Below are 20,056 nucleotides of genomic sequence, written 5' to 3'. Positions count from 1 at the left end.
GCACAAGATTATACGCCCCTCGAAGATCTATCTTGGTGAACCAACTAGCCCCCTTAATCCGAGCAAACAAATCAGACAGCAGCGGCAAAGGATACTGAAATTTGACTGTGATCTTATTAAGAAGGCGGTAATCAATACAAGGTCTCAAAGAGCCATCCTTCTTGGCCAGAAAAAAGAACCCTGCTCCTAATCGTGACGACGACGAGCGAATATGACCCTTCTCCAAGGACTCCTTTATATAACTCTGCATAGCGGCGTGTTCTGGCACCGATAAATTGAACAGTCGACCCTTAGGAAACTTGCTACCAGGAATCAAATCAATAGCACAATCACAATCCCTATGAGGAGGTAGGGCACCGGATTTGGGCTTATCAAAAACATCCCGGTAATCCGACAAAAACACAGGGACTTCAAAAGGAGTGGAAGACGAAATTGACAGCAATGGAACATCACCATGTACCCCTTGACAACCCCAGCTGGACACAGACATTGATTTCCAATCCAATACTGGGTTGTGGACCTGTAGCCATGGTAACCCCAAAACGACCACATCATGCAGATTATGCAACACCAAAAAGCGAATATCCTTCTGATGTGCAGGAGCCATGCACATGGTCAAATGAGTCCAGTACTGAGGCTTATTCTTGGCCAAAGGAGTAGCATCAATTCCTCTCAATGGAATAGGATACTGCAAGGGCTCCAAGAGAAAACCACAGCGCCTGGCAAAGTCCAAGTCCATCAAGTTCAGGGCAGCGCCTGAATCCACAAATGCCATAACAGAATAGGACGACAGAGAGCAAATCCGAGTAACGGACAAAAGAAACTTAGACTGTACAGTACCAATGGTGGCAGACCTAGCGAACCGCTTAGTGCGCTTAGGACAATCGGAGATAGCATGAGTGGATTCACCACAGTAAAAACACAGCCCATTCTGACGTTTGTGTTCTTGCCGTTCAGCTCTGGTCAAAGTCCTATACACTGCATAGGCTCAGGCCTATGCTCAGAGAATACCGCCAGATGGTGCACAGCTTTGCGCTCACGCAAGCGCCGATCAATCTGAATGGCCAAGGACATAGACTCATTCAGACCAGCAGGCGTGGGAAATCCCACCATGACATCCTTAAGGGCTTCAGAAAGACCCTTTCTGAAAATTGCCGCCAGGGCACACTCATTCCACTGAGTAAGCACAGACCACTTTCTAAACTTCTGACAGTACACCTCCGCTTCATCCTGACCCTGACACAAAGCCAGCAAGATTTTCTCTGCCTGATCCACTGAATTTGGTTCATCATAAAGCAATCCAAGCGCCAGAAAAAAACGCATCAACATCACGCAATGCAGGATCTCCTGGCGCAAGGGAAAATGCCCAGTCTTGAGGGTCACCACGCAACAAAGAAATAAAGATTTTTACTTGTTGAACGGGGTCACCAGAGGAGCGGGGTTTCAAAGCTAGAAACAGTCTACAATTATTTTTGAAATTCAGAAACTTAGGTCTATCCTCAGAAAATAAATCAGGAATAGGAATTCTAGGCTCTAACATAGGATTCTGAACCACAAAATCTTGAATGTTTTGTACCCTTGCAGTGAGATGATCCACACAAGAGGACAGACCTTGAATGTCCATCTCTACACCTGTGTCCTGAACCACCCAAATGTCTAGGGGAAAAGAAAGACAAAACACAGTGCAAAGAAAAAAAAATGGTCTCAGAGCTTCTCTTATCCCTCTATTGAGATGCATTAACACTTTGGGCCAGCTGTACTGTTATGACCTGGTGATTAGGAGCACCCGGAATGACCTGATGGTAAAACTCACAGGACAAGCTCTGGGGAGTGGGAACTTTGCTGACCGCAATCCCAAATCCTATCACACACACTAGAAATAGCCGTGGAGCGTACCTAACAGGCCTAGACGCCTCGGCACAGCCTTAAGAACTTGCTAGCCCTAGAGATAGAAAATAAAGCCTACCTTGCCTCAGTGAAATTTCCCCAAAGGAAAAGGCAGCCCCCACAAATATTAACTGTGAGTTAAGAAGAAAGTCACAAACACAGAAATGAAACCGGTTTAGCAAAGGGAGGCCAGACTAACTAAATAGACAGAGTATAGGAAAGGTATCTTTGCAGTCAGCACAAAACTACAAAAGACCACGCAGAGTGTGCAAAAAGACCCCCGCACCGACTCACGGTGCGGAGGCGCCACCCTGCATCCCAGAGCTTCCAGCTAGCAAGACAAAATCATGAAAGCAAGCTGGACTAGAAAACCATGAGCAGAAAATAACAAACGGGGACTTAGCTTCTTGCAGGAAGAGACTGGTCTCCAGAAGATCCAAGAGCGAACTGAACCAGCACAGGAACATTGACAGCTGGCATGGAGTAACGATCTGAGTGGAGTTAAATAGAGCAGCCAACCAAAGGATAAACCACGTCACCTGTGTAAGGAACCTCAGAAGCAGCAGCTTCACTCACAGCCACCAGAGGGAGTCCATGGACAGAACTCGCCGAAGTACCATTCACGACCACAGGAGGGAGTTCGACAACAGAATTCACAACAGAGCAGGAGGAACCCTGCTCTCAGAAGGACTGTGCTTTGTGCTACCATTTTGTTTTCCTGTTTTGCCCAGAGGGCCATGTTTCTTTTACTTCACCTTGGTTTATGCTGCCTATAATAAACCAAAGGAAGTTCTTAAAGAGACAGTATTCCCTTGTCTATCTCTGTATCCCGCACGCAGAACTTTTTCCTCCATTCCAAAAATTAACCACAAGCAGAAACCAAACTGATCTCACATTAACTAATGGGACATCTCTGCTTCAGTTTGAAAAAGAATTGCACAGGAACCGAATTCCATTTATCTGTTCTAAACCGAATGAACAAGCGGAAACGATAAATGCACATTTGAGCACAGTCTGCGGAGCCTGTGAAATATTATATTTGAAGTCTTTCCTGTATTCACTAGATTTTCAATGTCTAAATAATTTGTATTCCAGTTGACGTCAATAGGTATGTTTACACTTGGCGCATTTGCTTTGGATTTTTCTGCAAAGTACCTGTATCAAAATTTGCATGTTATAGGCAGATGCCACTGCATATTTTGGTGCAGATTTGCTGCAGAACTCACTATTTGTATTGACAGAATTAAAATCAATGAACTGCATATCTTATAATCCATGCCATGTTTCAATTTCAAAACTACATTTTCAGCAATGCATAGATAAGATTTGTAGGAATGTCATCTCTGTAGCTGTCACTGTAATACATTGTGGATTTACCGCATGCAAATCTGCATTATAAGTCATCACAAGTCTACTATGTGTGAATATATTACAAAAGTAGATAATTTAAATAATCAAGAATGTTTTCTTTTGTGTGTATTACCAAAATATTACAGGGAACCTGTCATGTTGCCAAAAACTATTTACCTGCAGGTATAATGCTGTCAGTTTACCTTACTAAAAGTGCCTTTACCAAGAGAAGATGAACTTTATTCCTCCCTGGACCACCGGCTTTCAGTCATAGAGACGTGCCCTGCTTCAGATGCTGACCACAGCATTGTGATCAATGGCACGCCCAGAAACTTTGAATGACAGCTTGCTCTGTAGAGATGAGCCTCGGAGCGAGCTGTCAATCAAAGTGGCAGGGTGTGCTTACATCTGCTGCTCACTGTGTACTGAGCGGTGACTGCAAACACTCCGGGTATGCATCTATGATGGAAAGGAAGTTTGGTCAGCACAGAATGACTGTACAACCCAAGTATAGGTGCTCGGTGCATCATGGCGTGACCAAACAATTAAGTGCACCTTCCCACACTTGTTATCCATCTATACCTTTGACAACTCTGGCTTTATAAAGACAGAAATCAAAGAAGAGGGGTAGGGTGGAGAGAAAATAATAGGTGAGAAGCTGCACTTAAATGTTTGGCAACACCAAGGGTGCACCGAGGATCTATACTTTGAAAACCGGTGGCACCCCCAGGCGCCATGATTTCAGTAAGGCGGCTGGACAGCTTTGTAACACTATTAACCTGTAGGTTAACCCTATATCTACAAGTAGCATTTGGGAACATGGCAAGTTCTCTTTAATGGGCAATATTCCTAAAAAAAAATTTCTTCATCATTCAGATAGCAAGATCTGTAGTCGATGTTGTATCCATGGTCAGTCGTCAAGAACAGAATAATATGAGAGGTCCTGTTGAACATACTACAAGAGGTCTGCCTAGATCACCGTCAAATGGTAGGTCAAACACTTTTATTTATGGCCTTATTCTTCGATGCCTGAACATATTAAAAAAAATTTATTCCCTTTTTTGTTTAGGAACTTTAGGCAGTAGTCGTTCTCGTTCTAATTCCTTTGGTGAAGTAGCAGTAGCTGCAGTTGCAGCAGCAGCAGCAAATACAGGAAATAGGAAGGTTCAGGCCATTGTAGACCATAAACCAGTAGGAAACCCTACCATGCTGCAGTTCTCAAAAGGCAATGTCATCACTTTACTGGTGTCAGAAGCTCGTAATGGTTGGCTGTATGGAAGACTCGATGCTCTCTCCACGTAAGTGAGGTTTAGCAATGTACATAGGTCCATTTTGTGTATTGTAGCACTGAGCTCAATTATTGATCTATCAGCTGATGGAATGATAACATGGTTACATTGTGTCCTGATGGACACGTGTCCCATTTCAATGGAGCAACAGTCTAGTATGCGCGATGCCACTCCATACCAAGTCTATGGGACTGATGAAGATGGCACTTAGCTCAATGTCAGGTTCATAAACTCGAATCTGGAACCTCTTGCTAGGGTTACAGCGGTGGGCCTCTGAAGGAGCTGTCGGCTATTTTGTCAATAGAAATTTAAATCTCTGAACCATTACTGTAACTAACTCCATGTTTCTTGGGAGTGACTCTCCACCGGTCGCTCAACTCAGGAACAGAAAATGGACAGTGAATATTTCCGAAACTTTCTTTATTGCATCTTCATTGAAAAGTTACAAACAAGTTTCAGCTGCAAATAGCCTTTTTCAAGTGAACATTAAAGGGAATAGATTCCCCTTATGAAAAACAACAACTTTAAAATCCATGTAGAACATCTACAGAGCCGTTCAATGGGCACAACAGCTACTCCTCTTCCTCCTGGTCGCACACAATTAATAAGGAAACTAAAAACAACCATATCAATGCATTAGGTATAATGATCTACGCCACTTGATAACATCGGCATTGTAACCAGAACATTGGTTGTCCTCAACATTTAACTCCTGAATAGTAGGATGGTTGACTTGGAGAGAACACACAAGGCATCTCTTCCCTCTCCAGCAGGCAACCTAATTGTAATACCCCAGTTAAAGTAATATTTCCCACTTGTTTATACACTAGCAGCCATATCAACATGGGTTAAATACTGTTAAAACATCAATTACAAAAGCGTCAATTTTTGCAAAAATAAACCAAACAACGATGTTATGTTATATATTATACCAGGACTGCAGTAAATAAAATCAGAAATCTTGTATAGATACAGGATAAGATCATTATGGTTATGATACATATAAATAATATTGGTCCAGCTCTAGGCATTCCCCCCACATACCCCTCCATACTTACATCTAGGACTTGCAGAACAACCACTTCTTTCTTCATCTGTAATGTAAAGGTCGCCATGGCTTTTTGTTTGTAGCTTTTCAATGATTATGAAATAAAGGAATATTTGGAAACATCCGTTTTCTTTTCCTGAGATATTTTTCAAGACTCCACCGAGAAAGCATGTGTATTACAGTGCATAGAGTGGAATAAGCCTATTGGAACAACATCTCCTGATGGAACAACAGCTCAAGATTCGGAATGTTAAAATCAAACATACCTACCCAATTCTTTCCCAGAACATCTGCAATTAGGGTACAATTTGTCTTCCCCCAATCTACTACATAATTGTCTAAGGGTCATTTCCGTTTTTCTGTCTGTTCTTCTGTCACGGTTATTCATTCGCTGATTGGACTCGCCAGCTGCCTGTCATGGCTGCCGCAACCAATCAGCGACGGGCACAGTCCGGAAGAAAATGGCCGCTCCTTACTACGTGGCTGCGCAATACACTACGTCCCTAGGCAATATACTATGTGACTGGGCAATATACTACGTGACTGGGCAATATACTATGTGGCTGGGCAATATACTATGTGGCTGGGCAATATACTACGTCACTGGGCAATATACTACGTGGTTGGGCAATATACTACATGACTGGGCAATATACTACATGACTGTGCAATATACTACGTGGCTGGGCAATATACTATGTGACTGGGCAATATACTACGTGGCTGGGCAATATACTACGTGACTGGGCAATATACTACGTGACTGGGCAATATACTACGTGGCTGGGCAATATACTACGTAGCTGGGCAATATACTACGTGACTGTGCAATATACTAAGTAACTGGGCAATATACTACGTGGCTCTGTGCTGTATACTACGTCACTGGACAATATACTACGTCACTGGGCAATATACTACATGGCTGCGCAATATACTACGTCACTGGGCAATATACTACGTCACTGGGCAATATACTACGTGGCTGCGCAATATACTACGTCACTAGGCAATATACTACGTGACTGGGCAATATACTACGTGGTTGGCCAATATACTACGTGGCTGGGCAATATACTACGTGGCTGGGCAATATAGTACGTGGCTGGGCAATATACTACGTGGCTGGGCAATATAGTACGTGGCTGGGCAATATACTACGTGGTTGGGCAATATACTACGTGACTGTGCAATATACTACGTGACTGTGCAATATACTACGTGGCTGGGTAATATACTACGTGGTTGGGTAATATACTACATCGCTGGGCAATATACTACGTCACTGAGCAATATACTACGTGGTGGGGCAATATACTACGTGACTGGGCAATATACTACGTGACTGTGCAATATACTACGTCACTGGGCAATATACTACGTGGTTGGGCAATATACTACGTGGCTCTGTGCTGTATACTACGTCACTGGGCAATATACTACGTCACTGGGCTATATACTACATCACTGGGCAATATACTACGTGGCTGCGCAATATACTACGTCACTAGGCAATATACTACGTGGTTGGGCAATATACTACGTGACTGTGCAATATGCTATGTGACTGTGCAATATACTACGTGGCTGGGCAATATACTACGTGGTTGGGTAATATACTACATCGCTGGGCAATATACTACGTCACTGAGCAATATACTACATGGTTGGGCAATATACTACGTGACTGGGCAATATACTACGTGACTGGGCAATATACTACGTGACTGTGCAATATACTACGTCACTTGGCAATATACTACGTCACTGGGCTATATACTACGTGGCTGCGCAATATACTACGTCACTAGGCAATATACTACGTGTCTGGGCAATATACTACGTCACTGGGCAATATACTACGTGGTTGGGCAATATACTACATGGCTGGGCAATATACTACGTGACTGGGCAATATACTACGTGGCTGGGCAATATACTACATGACTGGGCAATATACTACGTGACTGGGCAATATACTACGTGACTGTGCAATATACTACGTCACTAGGCAATATACTACGTGGTTGGGCAATATACTACGTGACTGTGCAATATGCTATGTGACTGTGCAATATACTACGTGGCTGGGCAATATACTACGTGGTTGGGTAATATACTACATCGCTGGGCAATATACTACGTCACTGAGCAATATACTACATGGTTGGGCAATATACTACGTGACTGGGCAATATACTACGTGACTGTGCAATATACTACGTCACTTGGCAATATACTACGTCACTGGGCTATATACTACGTGGCTGCGCAATATACTACGTCACTAGGCAATATACTACGTGTCTGGGCAATATACTACGTCACTGGGCAATATACTACGTGGTTGGGCAATATACTACATGGCTGGGCAATATACTACGTGACTGGGCAATATACTACGTGGCTGGGCAATATACTACATGACTGGGCAATATACTACGTGACTGGGCAATATACTACGTGACTGGGCAATATACTACGTGACTGTGCAATATACTACGTAACTGGGCAATATACTACGTGGCTCTGCTGTATACTATGTCACTGAGCAATATACTACGTCACTGGGCAATATACTACGTAGCTGCGCAATATACTACGTGGCTGGGCAATATACTACGTCACTGGGGAATATACTACGTCACTGAGCAATATACTACGTGGTTGGGCAATATACTTTGTGACTGGGCAATATACTACGTGACTGCAATATACTACATCACTGGGCAATATACTACGTGGTTGGGCAATATGCTACGTGGCTGGGCAATATACTACGTGGCTGGGCAATATACTACGTGGCTGAGCAGTATACTACGTGGCTGGGCAATATACTACGTGGCTGGGCAATATACTACGTGGCTGGGCAATATACTACGTGGCTGGGCAATATACTACGTGACTGGGCAATATACTACGTGACTGGGCAATATACTACGTAACTGGGCAATATACTACGTGGCTCTGCTGTATACTATGTCACTGAGCAATATACTACGTCACTGGGCAATATACTACGTAGCTGCGCAATATACTACGTGGCTGGGCAATATACTACGTGACTGGGCAATATACTACGTGACTGTGCAATATACTACGTGACTGTGCAATATACTACGTGGCTGGGTAATATACTACGTGGTTGGGTAATATACTACATCGCTGGGCAATATACTACGTCACTGAGCAATATACTACGTGGTTGGGCAATATACTGCGTGACTGGGCAATATACTACGTGACTGTGCAATATACTACATCACTGGGCAATATACTACGTGGTTGGGCAATATACTACGTGGCTCTGTGCTGTATACTACGTCACTGGGCAATATACTACGTCACTGGGCTATATACTACATCACTGGGCAATATACTACGTGGCTGCGCAATATACTACGTCACTAGGCAATATACTACGTGGTTGGGCAATATACTACGTGACTGTGCAATATGCTATGTGACTGTGCAATATACTACGTGGCTGGGCAATATACTACGTGGTTGGGTAATATACTACATCGCTGGGCAATATACTACGTCACTGAGCAATATACTACATGGTTGGGCAATATACTACGTGACTGGGCAATATACTACGTGACTGGGCAATATACTACGTCACTGGGCAATATACTACGTCACTGGGCTATATACTACGTGGCTGCGCAATATACTACGTCACTAGGCAATATACTATGTGTCTGGGCAATATACTACGTCACTGGGCAATATACTACGTGGTTGGGCAATATACTACATGGCTGGGCAATATACTACGTGACTGGGCAATATACTACGTGGCTGGGCAATATACTACATGACTGGGCAATATACTACGTGACTGGGCAATATACTACGTGACTGTGCAATATACTACGTAACTGGGCAATATACTACGTGGCTCTGCTGTATACTATGTCACTGAGCAATATACTACGTCACTGGGCAATATACTACGTAGCTGCGCAATATACTACGTGGCTGGGCAATATACTACGTCACTGGGGAATATACTACGTCACTGAGCAATATACTACAAGGTTGGGCAATATACTTTGTGACTGGGCAATATACTACGTGACTGCAATATACTACATCACTGGGCAATATACTACGTGGTTGGGCAATATGCTACGTGGCTGGGCAATATACTACGTGGCTGGGCAATATACTACGTGGCTGAGCAGTATACTACGTGGCTGGGCAATATACTACGTGGCTGGGCAATATACTACGTGGCTGGGCAATATACTACGTGGCTGGGCAATATACTACGTGACTGGGCAATATACTACGTGACTGGGCAATATACTACGTGACTGGGCAATATACTACGTAACTGGGCAATATACTACGTGGCTCTGCTGTATACTATGTCACTGAGCAATATACTACGTCACTGGGCAATATACTACGTAGCTGCGCAATATACTACGTGGCTGGGCAATATACTACGTGACTGGGCAATATACTACGTGACTGCAATATACTACGTCACTGGGCAATATACTACGTCACTGGGCTATATACTACGTGGCTGCGCAATATACTACGTCACTAGGCAATATACTACGTGTCTGGGCAATATACTACGTCACTGGGCAATATACTACGTGGTTGGGCAATATACTACATGGCTGGGCAATATACTATGTGACTGGGCAATATACTACATGACTGGGCAATATACTACGTGACTGGGCAATATACTACGTGACTGTGCAATATACTACGTAACTGGGCAATATACTACGTGGCTCTGCTGTATACTATGTCACTGAGCAATATACTACGTCACTGGGCAATATACTACGTAGCTGCGCAATATACTACGTGGCTGGGCAATATACTACGTCACTGGGGAATATACTAGGTCACTGAGCAATATACTACGTGGTTGGGCAATATACTTTGTGACTGGGCAATATACTACGTGACTGCAATATACTACGTCACTGGGCAATATACTACGTGGTTGGGCAATATGCTACGTGGCTGGGCAATATACTACGTGGCTGGGCAATATACTACGTGGCTGAGCAGTATACTACGTGGCTGGGCAATATACTACGTGGCTGGGCAATAATACTACGTGACTGGGCAATATACTACGTGACTGGGCAATATACTACGTGGACATGCATATTCTAGAATACCCGATGCGTTTGAATCGGGCCACCATCTAGTGGATTTTATAATTGTACAATTGTGCTGAATTCGGCAGGATTAGTTGACTTTTATCTAATGTGGATGGCCAGACTAAAGCACTTTAGATAAATGTTGGCTAAACCATCAGTTTCCTGGCAGCTATCTTGGCCGCCTCTCTCAAAATTGCTCACTTTGCCAAGCGCTCCAGTGTTCTCTATGAGAGAGTCACTGACCGACATCTCTGCTGGTGGCTCATCTTTTAAGAGCAAGAGAAAACTGAAATTAGACATGTCGGATCCTTATCAACCCTGACATCTGTCAAGGGCCCTTGTACACATTAGACAGACGGCTGAATCTTTCGATATCTGCACGTACTGCCAGCATTAGTCTAGTGTGTATGGGGTCCTTAAAGCTCGCCGTAGATCAGGGGAAAGGATTGGGTCTAAAGTGCCTGAACCTCTAGCTCTCAGGGCCATAAGCTGCCCCCAGTGGTGTTTGGCAGACTCCTCTCTTCCCAATGAGCTTTGCTCAGGAGAGATAACCCAAGAAGAGTACAGCTATGTTCACATGTCCAGTAGTGATCCATTAGAACGGATCTAGCAGCTATCTATTTGCGAAAAAAGTTGGATCCAGTAAGCAAAAAACGGAACCGTTACAAATAAAAGAAAAATGGGTGGCTGTGTAACGGAACTGATTTCCATAGACTTTAGTGTTAAAAAGAAACGGATCCAGAATATATACGGTAAGTTATTTAAAAAGGGTCTAAAAAGTTGTCTGTACAATTTTTTTTGCCAATGGATTGCTGCTGGATCCGTTCTAACTGATGGTTACTGGATATGTGAACAAAGCCGAAGTGTATGTGTAAGCAGGTTGTGGGATACAGTGACCGACAGAAGGCAGAGCAAGGGTTAACAAATATAACAGTTTTAATTTAACAGGGGGTGTACTCCTCGCATGGAGGTGCAGGGTTAAATGGGGAGAATAACAGTCCAGTTGTAAAGGATATGCAGAGTTAAGGAACAATGAATCTGATAACAGCAGTTCTTGTGAATGCGGTAGCCGTCTTCTGGCGGCAGCAGTCAGCGTCAGATGCCTTCCGCTGAGCCCCTAGTCCATGAACATATGCGGCCGGAGCAACCAAGGCCGCAGCATGATCAGGGTCTCCTGTGGGTGGGAAAGTATATGCTGGTAAGGTGGGCTGCAAACGTCTGTCCAGTACCCAGTTCTCTCTGTGCGGCACGTGCGCTGTACTCACGGTTACGAAGCATACGGCACCTCGCTCACTGCCAGTTACCGGGCGCGCTGCACTTATCTCTATGCTGCGTGCTGCCTGTTCCCGCCAAGACTGAAGCGCCGACAACAGCTGGCGCGATGTTTCTCCAACGTGGTCCTGCAGACCATAGTCCGACAACGAGGGCAGCAGCGAACAGTCCTGAACTCTGCCCTGGCTCTTAAGCTGGCATGTGGCGCTTAGCTGAACAGGGCTTCCTTCAGAGCCCGTTGCGCATGCACTGTCACCGCCGGCGGGAAACTGCCGACGCTGCGCGCGCTTTTACTTATAACCGTGCCCCCAGCATCCAGGTCAGGGAACCTGTCCGGGCCTTTTTGCCTTCCCCCGGACAACATGAGACGCAGCCTCAGCAGTTCCGGACCCAGTCTGGCACAGGTACTCGCACTCCGGTCTTCCTCCTTACATATGGCCAGTCTTGCGTTAAATCTCCTTTTAAAGGGGTTCTCTGGTCACCTGATATCGATGACTTATCTTTAGGATAAGTGTTCGGTATCAGATCGGCGGGGGTCCAACACTGATCAGCTGTTTTTAGCTGTGATTGTAGCCAAATGTAAACATTGCACAGAGAAGATCAGCTCCTACTCTCGTGAATAAGTAGAGATAATAAATAGATATTATATAGGACTGGCTTTACTTACAGCAACTTATCCCTAATTGCCCTCCCCTTTTGTCTTCATAGGGCTGGCTGGTTTCCTGAGGCATATGTAAAATCTATGGATGCTGATTTTAATTCCAGGCAAGACTCGCTTCATGTTTTATAAAGATGGGCACTGTTGTTACTTAAGTAATGTGTTAGAGTAATGGTTACACCTATACCGCTTCCCTTTATCCTCACCTATCCTGCAGTTGACCTTGATGGACATATGTCTTTTTTTGAACCCTACTAACTATGGGGCAAAAAGAAACAAACAAAGAATATATCCGCAGTGCACTCTCAGTTGTACGTGATACAGTCCACAAGAGAGACCATAATCTGCTGATCTACATATAGTCCAACACAAACAATTGTTGGACAGTACAAATATGGAAAAAACAGCTTGATGCCCAAAACAAAGCAATATTTCGACCGTTCAGGTTTCTCAAGCTTATTCAGATCTTTCTTAAGCTTGAGACAGACCGACCGTTCGAAACGTTGCTTTATGCGCATAGAGCAAGGATGGAATTGTTTCCATATTTTTCACCCCTGGTGAGTGCTGTCCAACAATTTTTTGTTTGTAACTATGCAGCTATCCTGATGATCACACTGCAGTAAGTATAGTTTCTATAAGTGATATGCTATAATTAAAGAATTAATGTGTCTGTGCAGGCCCCCCATTCTAGGTCACGCACACAGTGCCAGCGATCTCCTGGATGCTACGAACAATATCCCACAGCCGGACTACAAGCAGAATGCCGCAGATCAGAGGTTTATCCCCACACCTTCCAATGCAGCTCCTCCACCACCTCCAATGAACAACAGTGTAAAAGTAAGTGCAGCAGACCTCCCGGGCTTCACACAAGGGACTAAAGCACATTTATTAAAAACTTGTATCCAACACACTGAAGGGACCTCAGGGGTCATCATGTCCAACCCCCTGCTCAATGCAGGATTCACTATACCATCTCAGACTGATGTCTGTCCAGCCGCTGTTTGAAGACTTCCATTGAAGGAGAACTCACCACCTCTCGTGGCAGCCTGTTTCACTCATTGATCACCCTAACTGTCAAAAAGTTTTTTTTCTAATATCTAATCTGTATTTGACTGTACCTTTATCAATTCGCAAGACATAATTTGCAATGATGTGGTCCACAAACCCTCCAGTACTAACTAGGCCATCTTCTCTGACAATGACCCACTTATTGTAGAGACTGAGGAATATAGTGTGTAACTGTCATTTTTTTTAAAATAATTATATAATACACATGAAAAAAAGAAACTTTGTAATTTTTCATATTAGAGAAATCTGCTTCTTTCTCCTCCTGGACTGATTTTTCATTCCAAAATCAATTTGGAATGTGAACGAAGCAGATTTCTCGGAAAATATATAATTCCAAGTTGTTTATTTTCGTAAGTGAAAATTAAAATGGCTATTACTTTTTAAGACAAAAGCACATGTATTCCTGTAAAAATGGGATTTTGCTGCCTACAGAAGGCTTTGCTCAGTAGCACAATGTAACATGCATGGTTGGTTATACAGTCAGTAAGCTCCCCATGATGTTTCATCCTTTTCCCCTACTTTATAACCTCGGACCCCACATACTCTCAAACTCGTCTCTCTTCCCAGCAGGGTCCCTTTAGCTCCATCCTCACATCTATGACACCTGAGCCACACTTCTGGTGGATACAGGATGAAAGCTCTGACTGCTAAATGTATGATTCTTGTCTGCAACCCTGCATGGAGATCCCCAGACTGTGATAGAAGTGGGGTTAGATCTATACACATACAGGAGTCCACAGTGTGGAAGAAACTCACTGCAGGGTGTGGGGTGTGGGTGTGTGTGTGCTAGGCATAGGGTATACATAGAAATTACGTTATTGACACCTAGTGTGCAGTCAGATGGCAGTATAAATCGGACCAAGATCGGAACTGGCTGGCGGCTATCCAGACTTGAGCATGACAGCCTCATATTTTGCTATCCAGCTCACTCTCGGGTGGGGAGAGCCGCCGGCCAGTCCGTGCACTGTGTTCCAATTTATACCCCCATCAGACTACCTTAAAATGTATCAATGACCCACAATGCAGAGAGATGTACTTTAGAATCTCCTCCATAAACAAGAGGATTTAATAGTTAAAGGTGTTTTCCAGCCTCCAAAATATATCAGTTGGATTATAAGCGTAATATATAAGTTACCGATATACAGTAGTTCAATCCAGACAGAAGAGGCCGCTGTGCAAGAACAATATATAGTCCCTGTGCAGTCAACTAGCTCATCATAGTGTACAATTCCTCCTGCTTTGGAGGTAGTAGTGGCCCCCTAATCTCTTGGGCCCCTGTGCGGCTGTACAGGTTGCACCCATGGTATTTCCATCCCCGGTTCAATTATGCCAGGTGCCCCATACCCTTTGTTGGAACCTCTTGTCCCAGGTGCCAACAGCTTCACTTCTGTTTCTTTGGACTGTGTTTCATATGTCTAGTTAAGTAAATAGGGCAGCACACTGCAGCGCCAAAACATGCAAACTTGAAAACACGAAATTTAAACTGCATTACTGCACTAGAAATATGAAAAATGAGAGCTTTTAGCGCATAAAAATGGCCATATTTATGTGTACCTCGTAGCCACTTTACGGCATCTCTCTTATACGAGGTCCTACGCTTGACCTACCTCGCTGTACAGCACCTGTTCACACTCAGTCTATGTTTGGATGTGCAGGTCAGGTTTTTGAAATGTGTTTCATATGTCAGCACATCACCAGAGCTGAGTGAAGGAGGCTGGCTTAGGTATTGAAATGTGTAGTCAGACAGCCTCCTTTGCACACTGTGCCAAACCAGAAACCAGTATGAAGCTTTGGGACTGGATGTAAAGCTGCCGAGACCCTAAACCAGATCTCCTACTAGAGGATTGGGGCACTTGAAGCCATTGACCTATATCAGTAAATTATATCATTTAAATGTAATTTACCGCATGGATTTTGTGGCTTGACATCCCCTTTAACTATTCCTTAATCCCAAGCATGCTATATTGAGCTCTGCCACCAATAGAGACAGTTATAACAAATGTAGTGCTTTCTGTTGTGCCTTCATTGCATGAACCTGCTTTTCCCATAAAAACTACATGCCAAAAGTCTGTCAGTAAATAGCAGGGCATAGACAATGTTTTGCAGTGGCTACATTTTGGTACTTTACGATTTACCCCACATACAGTACAGTGCAAAAGATTTTGTCATGCGTGGAAGGAATGCTCTCAAGTATAGAAGTGATAATTAGTTTGATTTTATCAATTAACAAAATGCAAAGTGAACGAACAATAGAGAAACGTAAATCATCTCAATATTTGGGGAGACCGCACTTTGCCTTTAAAACAGAATCAATTCTTCTAGATACACTTGTACTTGCTCACAGTTTCTGGAGGAACTCGGCAGGGAGGTTGTTCCAAACATCTTGGAGAACTAACCACAGATCTTCTGTTGATGTCGCTTGTGTAAATCCTTCTGTCTCTTTATGTAATCCCATACAGGATGGATGATGTTGATATCAAGGCTCTGTGCGGCCGTATCATCACTTCCAGGACTCCTTGTTCTTCTTTACTCTGTAGCTTAATGACATTGGCTATTTGTTTGTGGTCCTTGTCCTGTTGTACGATAAATTTGGAACATATCATGCGCCACCCTGATAGTTTTGCATGATGGATAAGTATTATTGTATACCTATATATTTCAGCATTAAAGACACCAAGAAATTGACAATGTTGAAGAATTGAGGACTTTCATCCACAGAAGATCTGTGGTTAGTCCTCCAAGATGTTTGGGACAACGTCCCTGCCAATTTCCTTCACAAACTATGTTTAAGTGTACTTAGAAGAATTAATGCTGCTTTGAAGGAAAGCGGTAGTCACACCAAATATAGCGGTGATTTAGATTTCTCTTTTGTTTATTCATTTATTCATTGTTGATAGATAAAAATACTTCTTTTTTGAAAGCATTCTTACTTTGCAGCAGTATTTCCACACATGTAGAAAACGTTTGCACAGTACTGTACAACTGCATGTGTTTGTCATGTATGTGTCTGTGTTATTCATTGTGTGCTTTTTCTCATTCGCAGAAATCTGGAGAAGGAGGAGTGCGCGGAAATCTATTTCCCAAGTAAGTCCAGCTAAAATTAAGTATTTTGATATAAAAAGGAAATAAGAATTCAATATATTTTTGTCTCCACCTTGTATGTGTGGAAAGGAAAATGGAAAAAAATATATTTAGCAACGAATCTTTGCGTAGAAAGAGCTGTTGGGAAAGTGCACACAATAGGGTGACCCTATTTAAGGAGGGAGAAAAAAATGGTAAAAAAAGTATTGATCATCTATGGGAAGATGGGTTAAAAGATCAACCTGCTGCTCCCCCCCCTGTAAAAGGTCCAAAAAAGGAGTAAAATAAACTGATAAAATAGGCTGCGCTGGTGGAAGAAGATGAATTGCTGCAGGCGATATGATAAGATTCTATTATTCAGACAAGGCGTTATGAAGCTGGACTAGCGTCTTTCTCAAATTAAGATCTGTGGTTTTTTACTCCAGCTTCAAAACGCCTTGTCTGAATAATAGAATCTTATCATCTTATCAGTGTTTTTTTATTCCTTTTTTGGACAAATTTTGCCCTTGGTTATTTTTGACCCAGAGCCCTATTACTGCATAGCAACTGTGGGATCCACTGAGCTGCTGTCCCCCAATAGCTGTAATTAGCAAAGCTCAATTCTCTATATCCACAAAATCTCCTTCTCGCACAAGCCGTACAATTATCATTAGGTGCGAAGCTCTCTGACATGTGGCACTCACCCTCCACAATTTTCCAATTTCTGATATTTTTGCATTGGGTCGGTGCAGGGAGAGATTACATTCACCCCTTACTCTATGGTGAGGTCAGGAGTAACCCCTTCCCGACACTGTGACTGACAGCCTACTCTGCAGTGTGTAATGTGTATGCAGAGCAGACTGTCAATCAGTGTGTCAGGGAGTGATGACCTCCACACTCACAGTACAGTGACCGGTCACTCCATGCACCCCCCGATGACTGGAAGCGAGTGTCTGCCGGGAGAATATAACTTTTTCTCTCTGCAGCCATGTTTTCATAAAAGCAGCCTGCCAGTATTTTAATGCTATGTTCACACATGTTTTAGCTGCGTTGTTTTTCCAGCAGCCAAATCCTGCTTTCTTTGCTGCAGTGTTCAAAACGCCCATTTTTCAGCGTTTTTGCCGCATTTGTGGGTGCGGATTACTTGGATGATTTGTGCTACGCTACATATTTAACGAAGTTGGTTTTATTCACCCCCCAAAAAAAGCTTAGTTGCGTTTTTGCACTTTCATTGCTTTCTATGGCTGAAAAACGCTGACAAAATTGACAACCTGCCTATTTAAAAAAAGCTACATTTTTCCAATTCAATCAGGAAATAAAAAAACAACCATATGCGTGAGATTTCTGAAATCTCATAACTTCATTGTGTACTTCAAAAAGCAGCTTTTAATATGCAATAAAAAATGCATCAAAAAATGCAACGTGTGAATATAGCCCAACATCCTATTTACCTGCAGACTAACCCTCTTTCTCCAGGTAATTTTGTGTTTATGGACAAGACAAGTTCACTTTTAAATAACAAATAAGGTATTATTGGAACAATTTTTACTACAGAAAAATAACACAAAAAAAATCCCAATGATTAATCTGCTCCAAGCCTGTAATATTAATTTTGTCAAAATGTTAATATAAGTAAAAGAACATTACACTGTGACTCTCAGGCTGTGATAGGTTCTGCACCTATGTGATATGAGATAGGTTCTGTACCTATGTGATATGAGATAGGTTCTGTACCTAGGTGATATGAGATAGGTTCTGTACCTATGTGATATGAGATAGGTTCTGCACCTATGTGATATGAGATAGGTTCTGTACTTAGGTGATATGGGATAGGTTCTGTACCTAGGTGATATGAGATAGGTTCTGTACTTAGGTGATATGGGATAGGTTCTGTACCTATGTGATATGAGATAGGTTCTGTACCTAGGTGATATGAGATAGGTTCTGTACCTAGGTGATATGAGATAGGTTCTGTACCTAGGTGATATGGGATAGGTTCTGTACCTAGGTGATATGGGATAGGTTCTGTACCTAGGTGATATGGGATAGGTTCTGTACCTAGGTGATATGGGATAGGTTCTGTACCTAGGTGATATGGGATAGGTTCTGTACCTAGGTGATATGAGATAGGTTCTGTACTTAGGTGATATGGGATAGGTTCTGTACCTATGTGATATGGGATAGGTTCTGTACCTATGTGATATGAGATAGGTTCTGTACCTAGGTGATATGAGATAGGTTCTGTACCTAGGTGATATGGGATAGGTTCTGTACCTAGGTGATATGAGATGGGTTCTGTACCTAGGTGATATGAGATAGGTTCTGTACCTAGGTGATATGAGATAGGTTCTGTACCTAGGTGATATGTGCTAGGTTCTGCACCTATGTGATAGACAATGGGCCCCATTCATCATTTGTGGGTTTTTTTTTAAGTTGCCTTTCTTTTCTTTGGAGAAGTCTTTTCTGTGTTTTCCAATGTGGAAAGAAATTTTATGCAGACTAAATACCTAATGTCCCTAGGAAGTAAGAACATGAATCTATATCTAATAATTTTGGCAATTCTCCATTTTAATTCACTTTTTCTTTCTACCAGGGGAACAAATCCGTTTGCAACGGTAAAGCTCCGTCCCACCGTAACCAATGATCGATCTGCTCCTCTAATACGGTGAGACAAGATCAGGAGACGATGGTTTATATTTCTGAATCATGCCACCATTTTCCCGGACTCCAGTGAGCACAACAATAAAATGAAGCCCCTATTAATCACGAATAGCCATACTGGTGTCATTAAAGATATAAACCTACATCCAGTTTGTATCCATAGGTTGGAAACTATTGCACATTTTGTACATTTATGTTCCAGCAATTGTAAATATCAGATCTTCGTGTTGGATTTATTGTTGATGATGTCATCTCCTTATTGCTTCTGTGAAAATGACCATTTTGTGGAGTTTGCAGAAATATAATAGATTTGGTGACTTACACTTAAATACCCTGTAAATATATATATTAAAAAGAAGTGATTATGGCAAAATACTGATGGATGTAAATAAAGATCAATATATTAGCAAACCGGCAGTGCTACTTTTCTTGCATGCTTAATAATCAGAATTATTACTGTTCTTCTCTAGAAAAATTCTTAATTCTGGCAAAAATCATGAGCAATGAGGGGTCACACTTTCCTTTGTAAGATACATGTGGACATACAGGTGCTTCTCACTAAATTAGAATATCACCAAAAAGTTAATTTATTTCAGTTCTTCAATACAAAAAGTGAAAC

General features: G+C 42.7%; 1 protein-coding gene across 1 annotated transcript in view; it reads left to right on the top strand.

The window, feature by feature from the left end:
* Nucleotides 1-19,845, top strand: part of BAIAP2L2 (BAR/IMD domain containing adaptor protein 2 like 2) — a 90,970-nt gene extending 71,125 nt beyond the window's left edge. The window contains exons 9-14 of the mRNA XM_069736956.1: nt 4,114-4,225; nt 4,307-4,535; nt 12,699-12,755; nt 13,326-13,485; nt 16,760-16,800; nt 19,370-19,845. Of these exons, the coding sequence (XP_069593057.1) occupies nt 4,114-4,225; nt 4,307-4,535; nt 12,699-12,755; nt 13,326-13,485; nt 16,760-16,800; nt 19,370-19,445 (675 nt within the window). The 3' untranslated portion in view covers nt 19,446-19,845. The remainder of the gene's footprint in view (nt 1-4,113; nt 4,226-4,306; nt 4,536-12,698; nt 12,756-13,325; nt 13,486-16,759; nt 16,801-19,369) is intronic.
* Nucleotides 19,846-20,056: the final 211 nt, after the last annotated feature.

Source organism: Ranitomeya imitator, chromosome 8 (genome assembly GCF_032444005.1).
Source record: "Ranitomeya imitator isolate aRanImi1 chromosome 8, aRanImi1.pri, whole genome shotgun sequence".
Classification (NCBI taxonomy): domain Eukaryota; kingdom Metazoa; phylum Chordata; class Amphibia; order Anura; family Dendrobatidae; genus Ranitomeya; species Ranitomeya imitator.
Note: the sequence above shows the minus strand (reverse complement) of the source record. Positions and strands in the feature narration are given on the sequence as shown.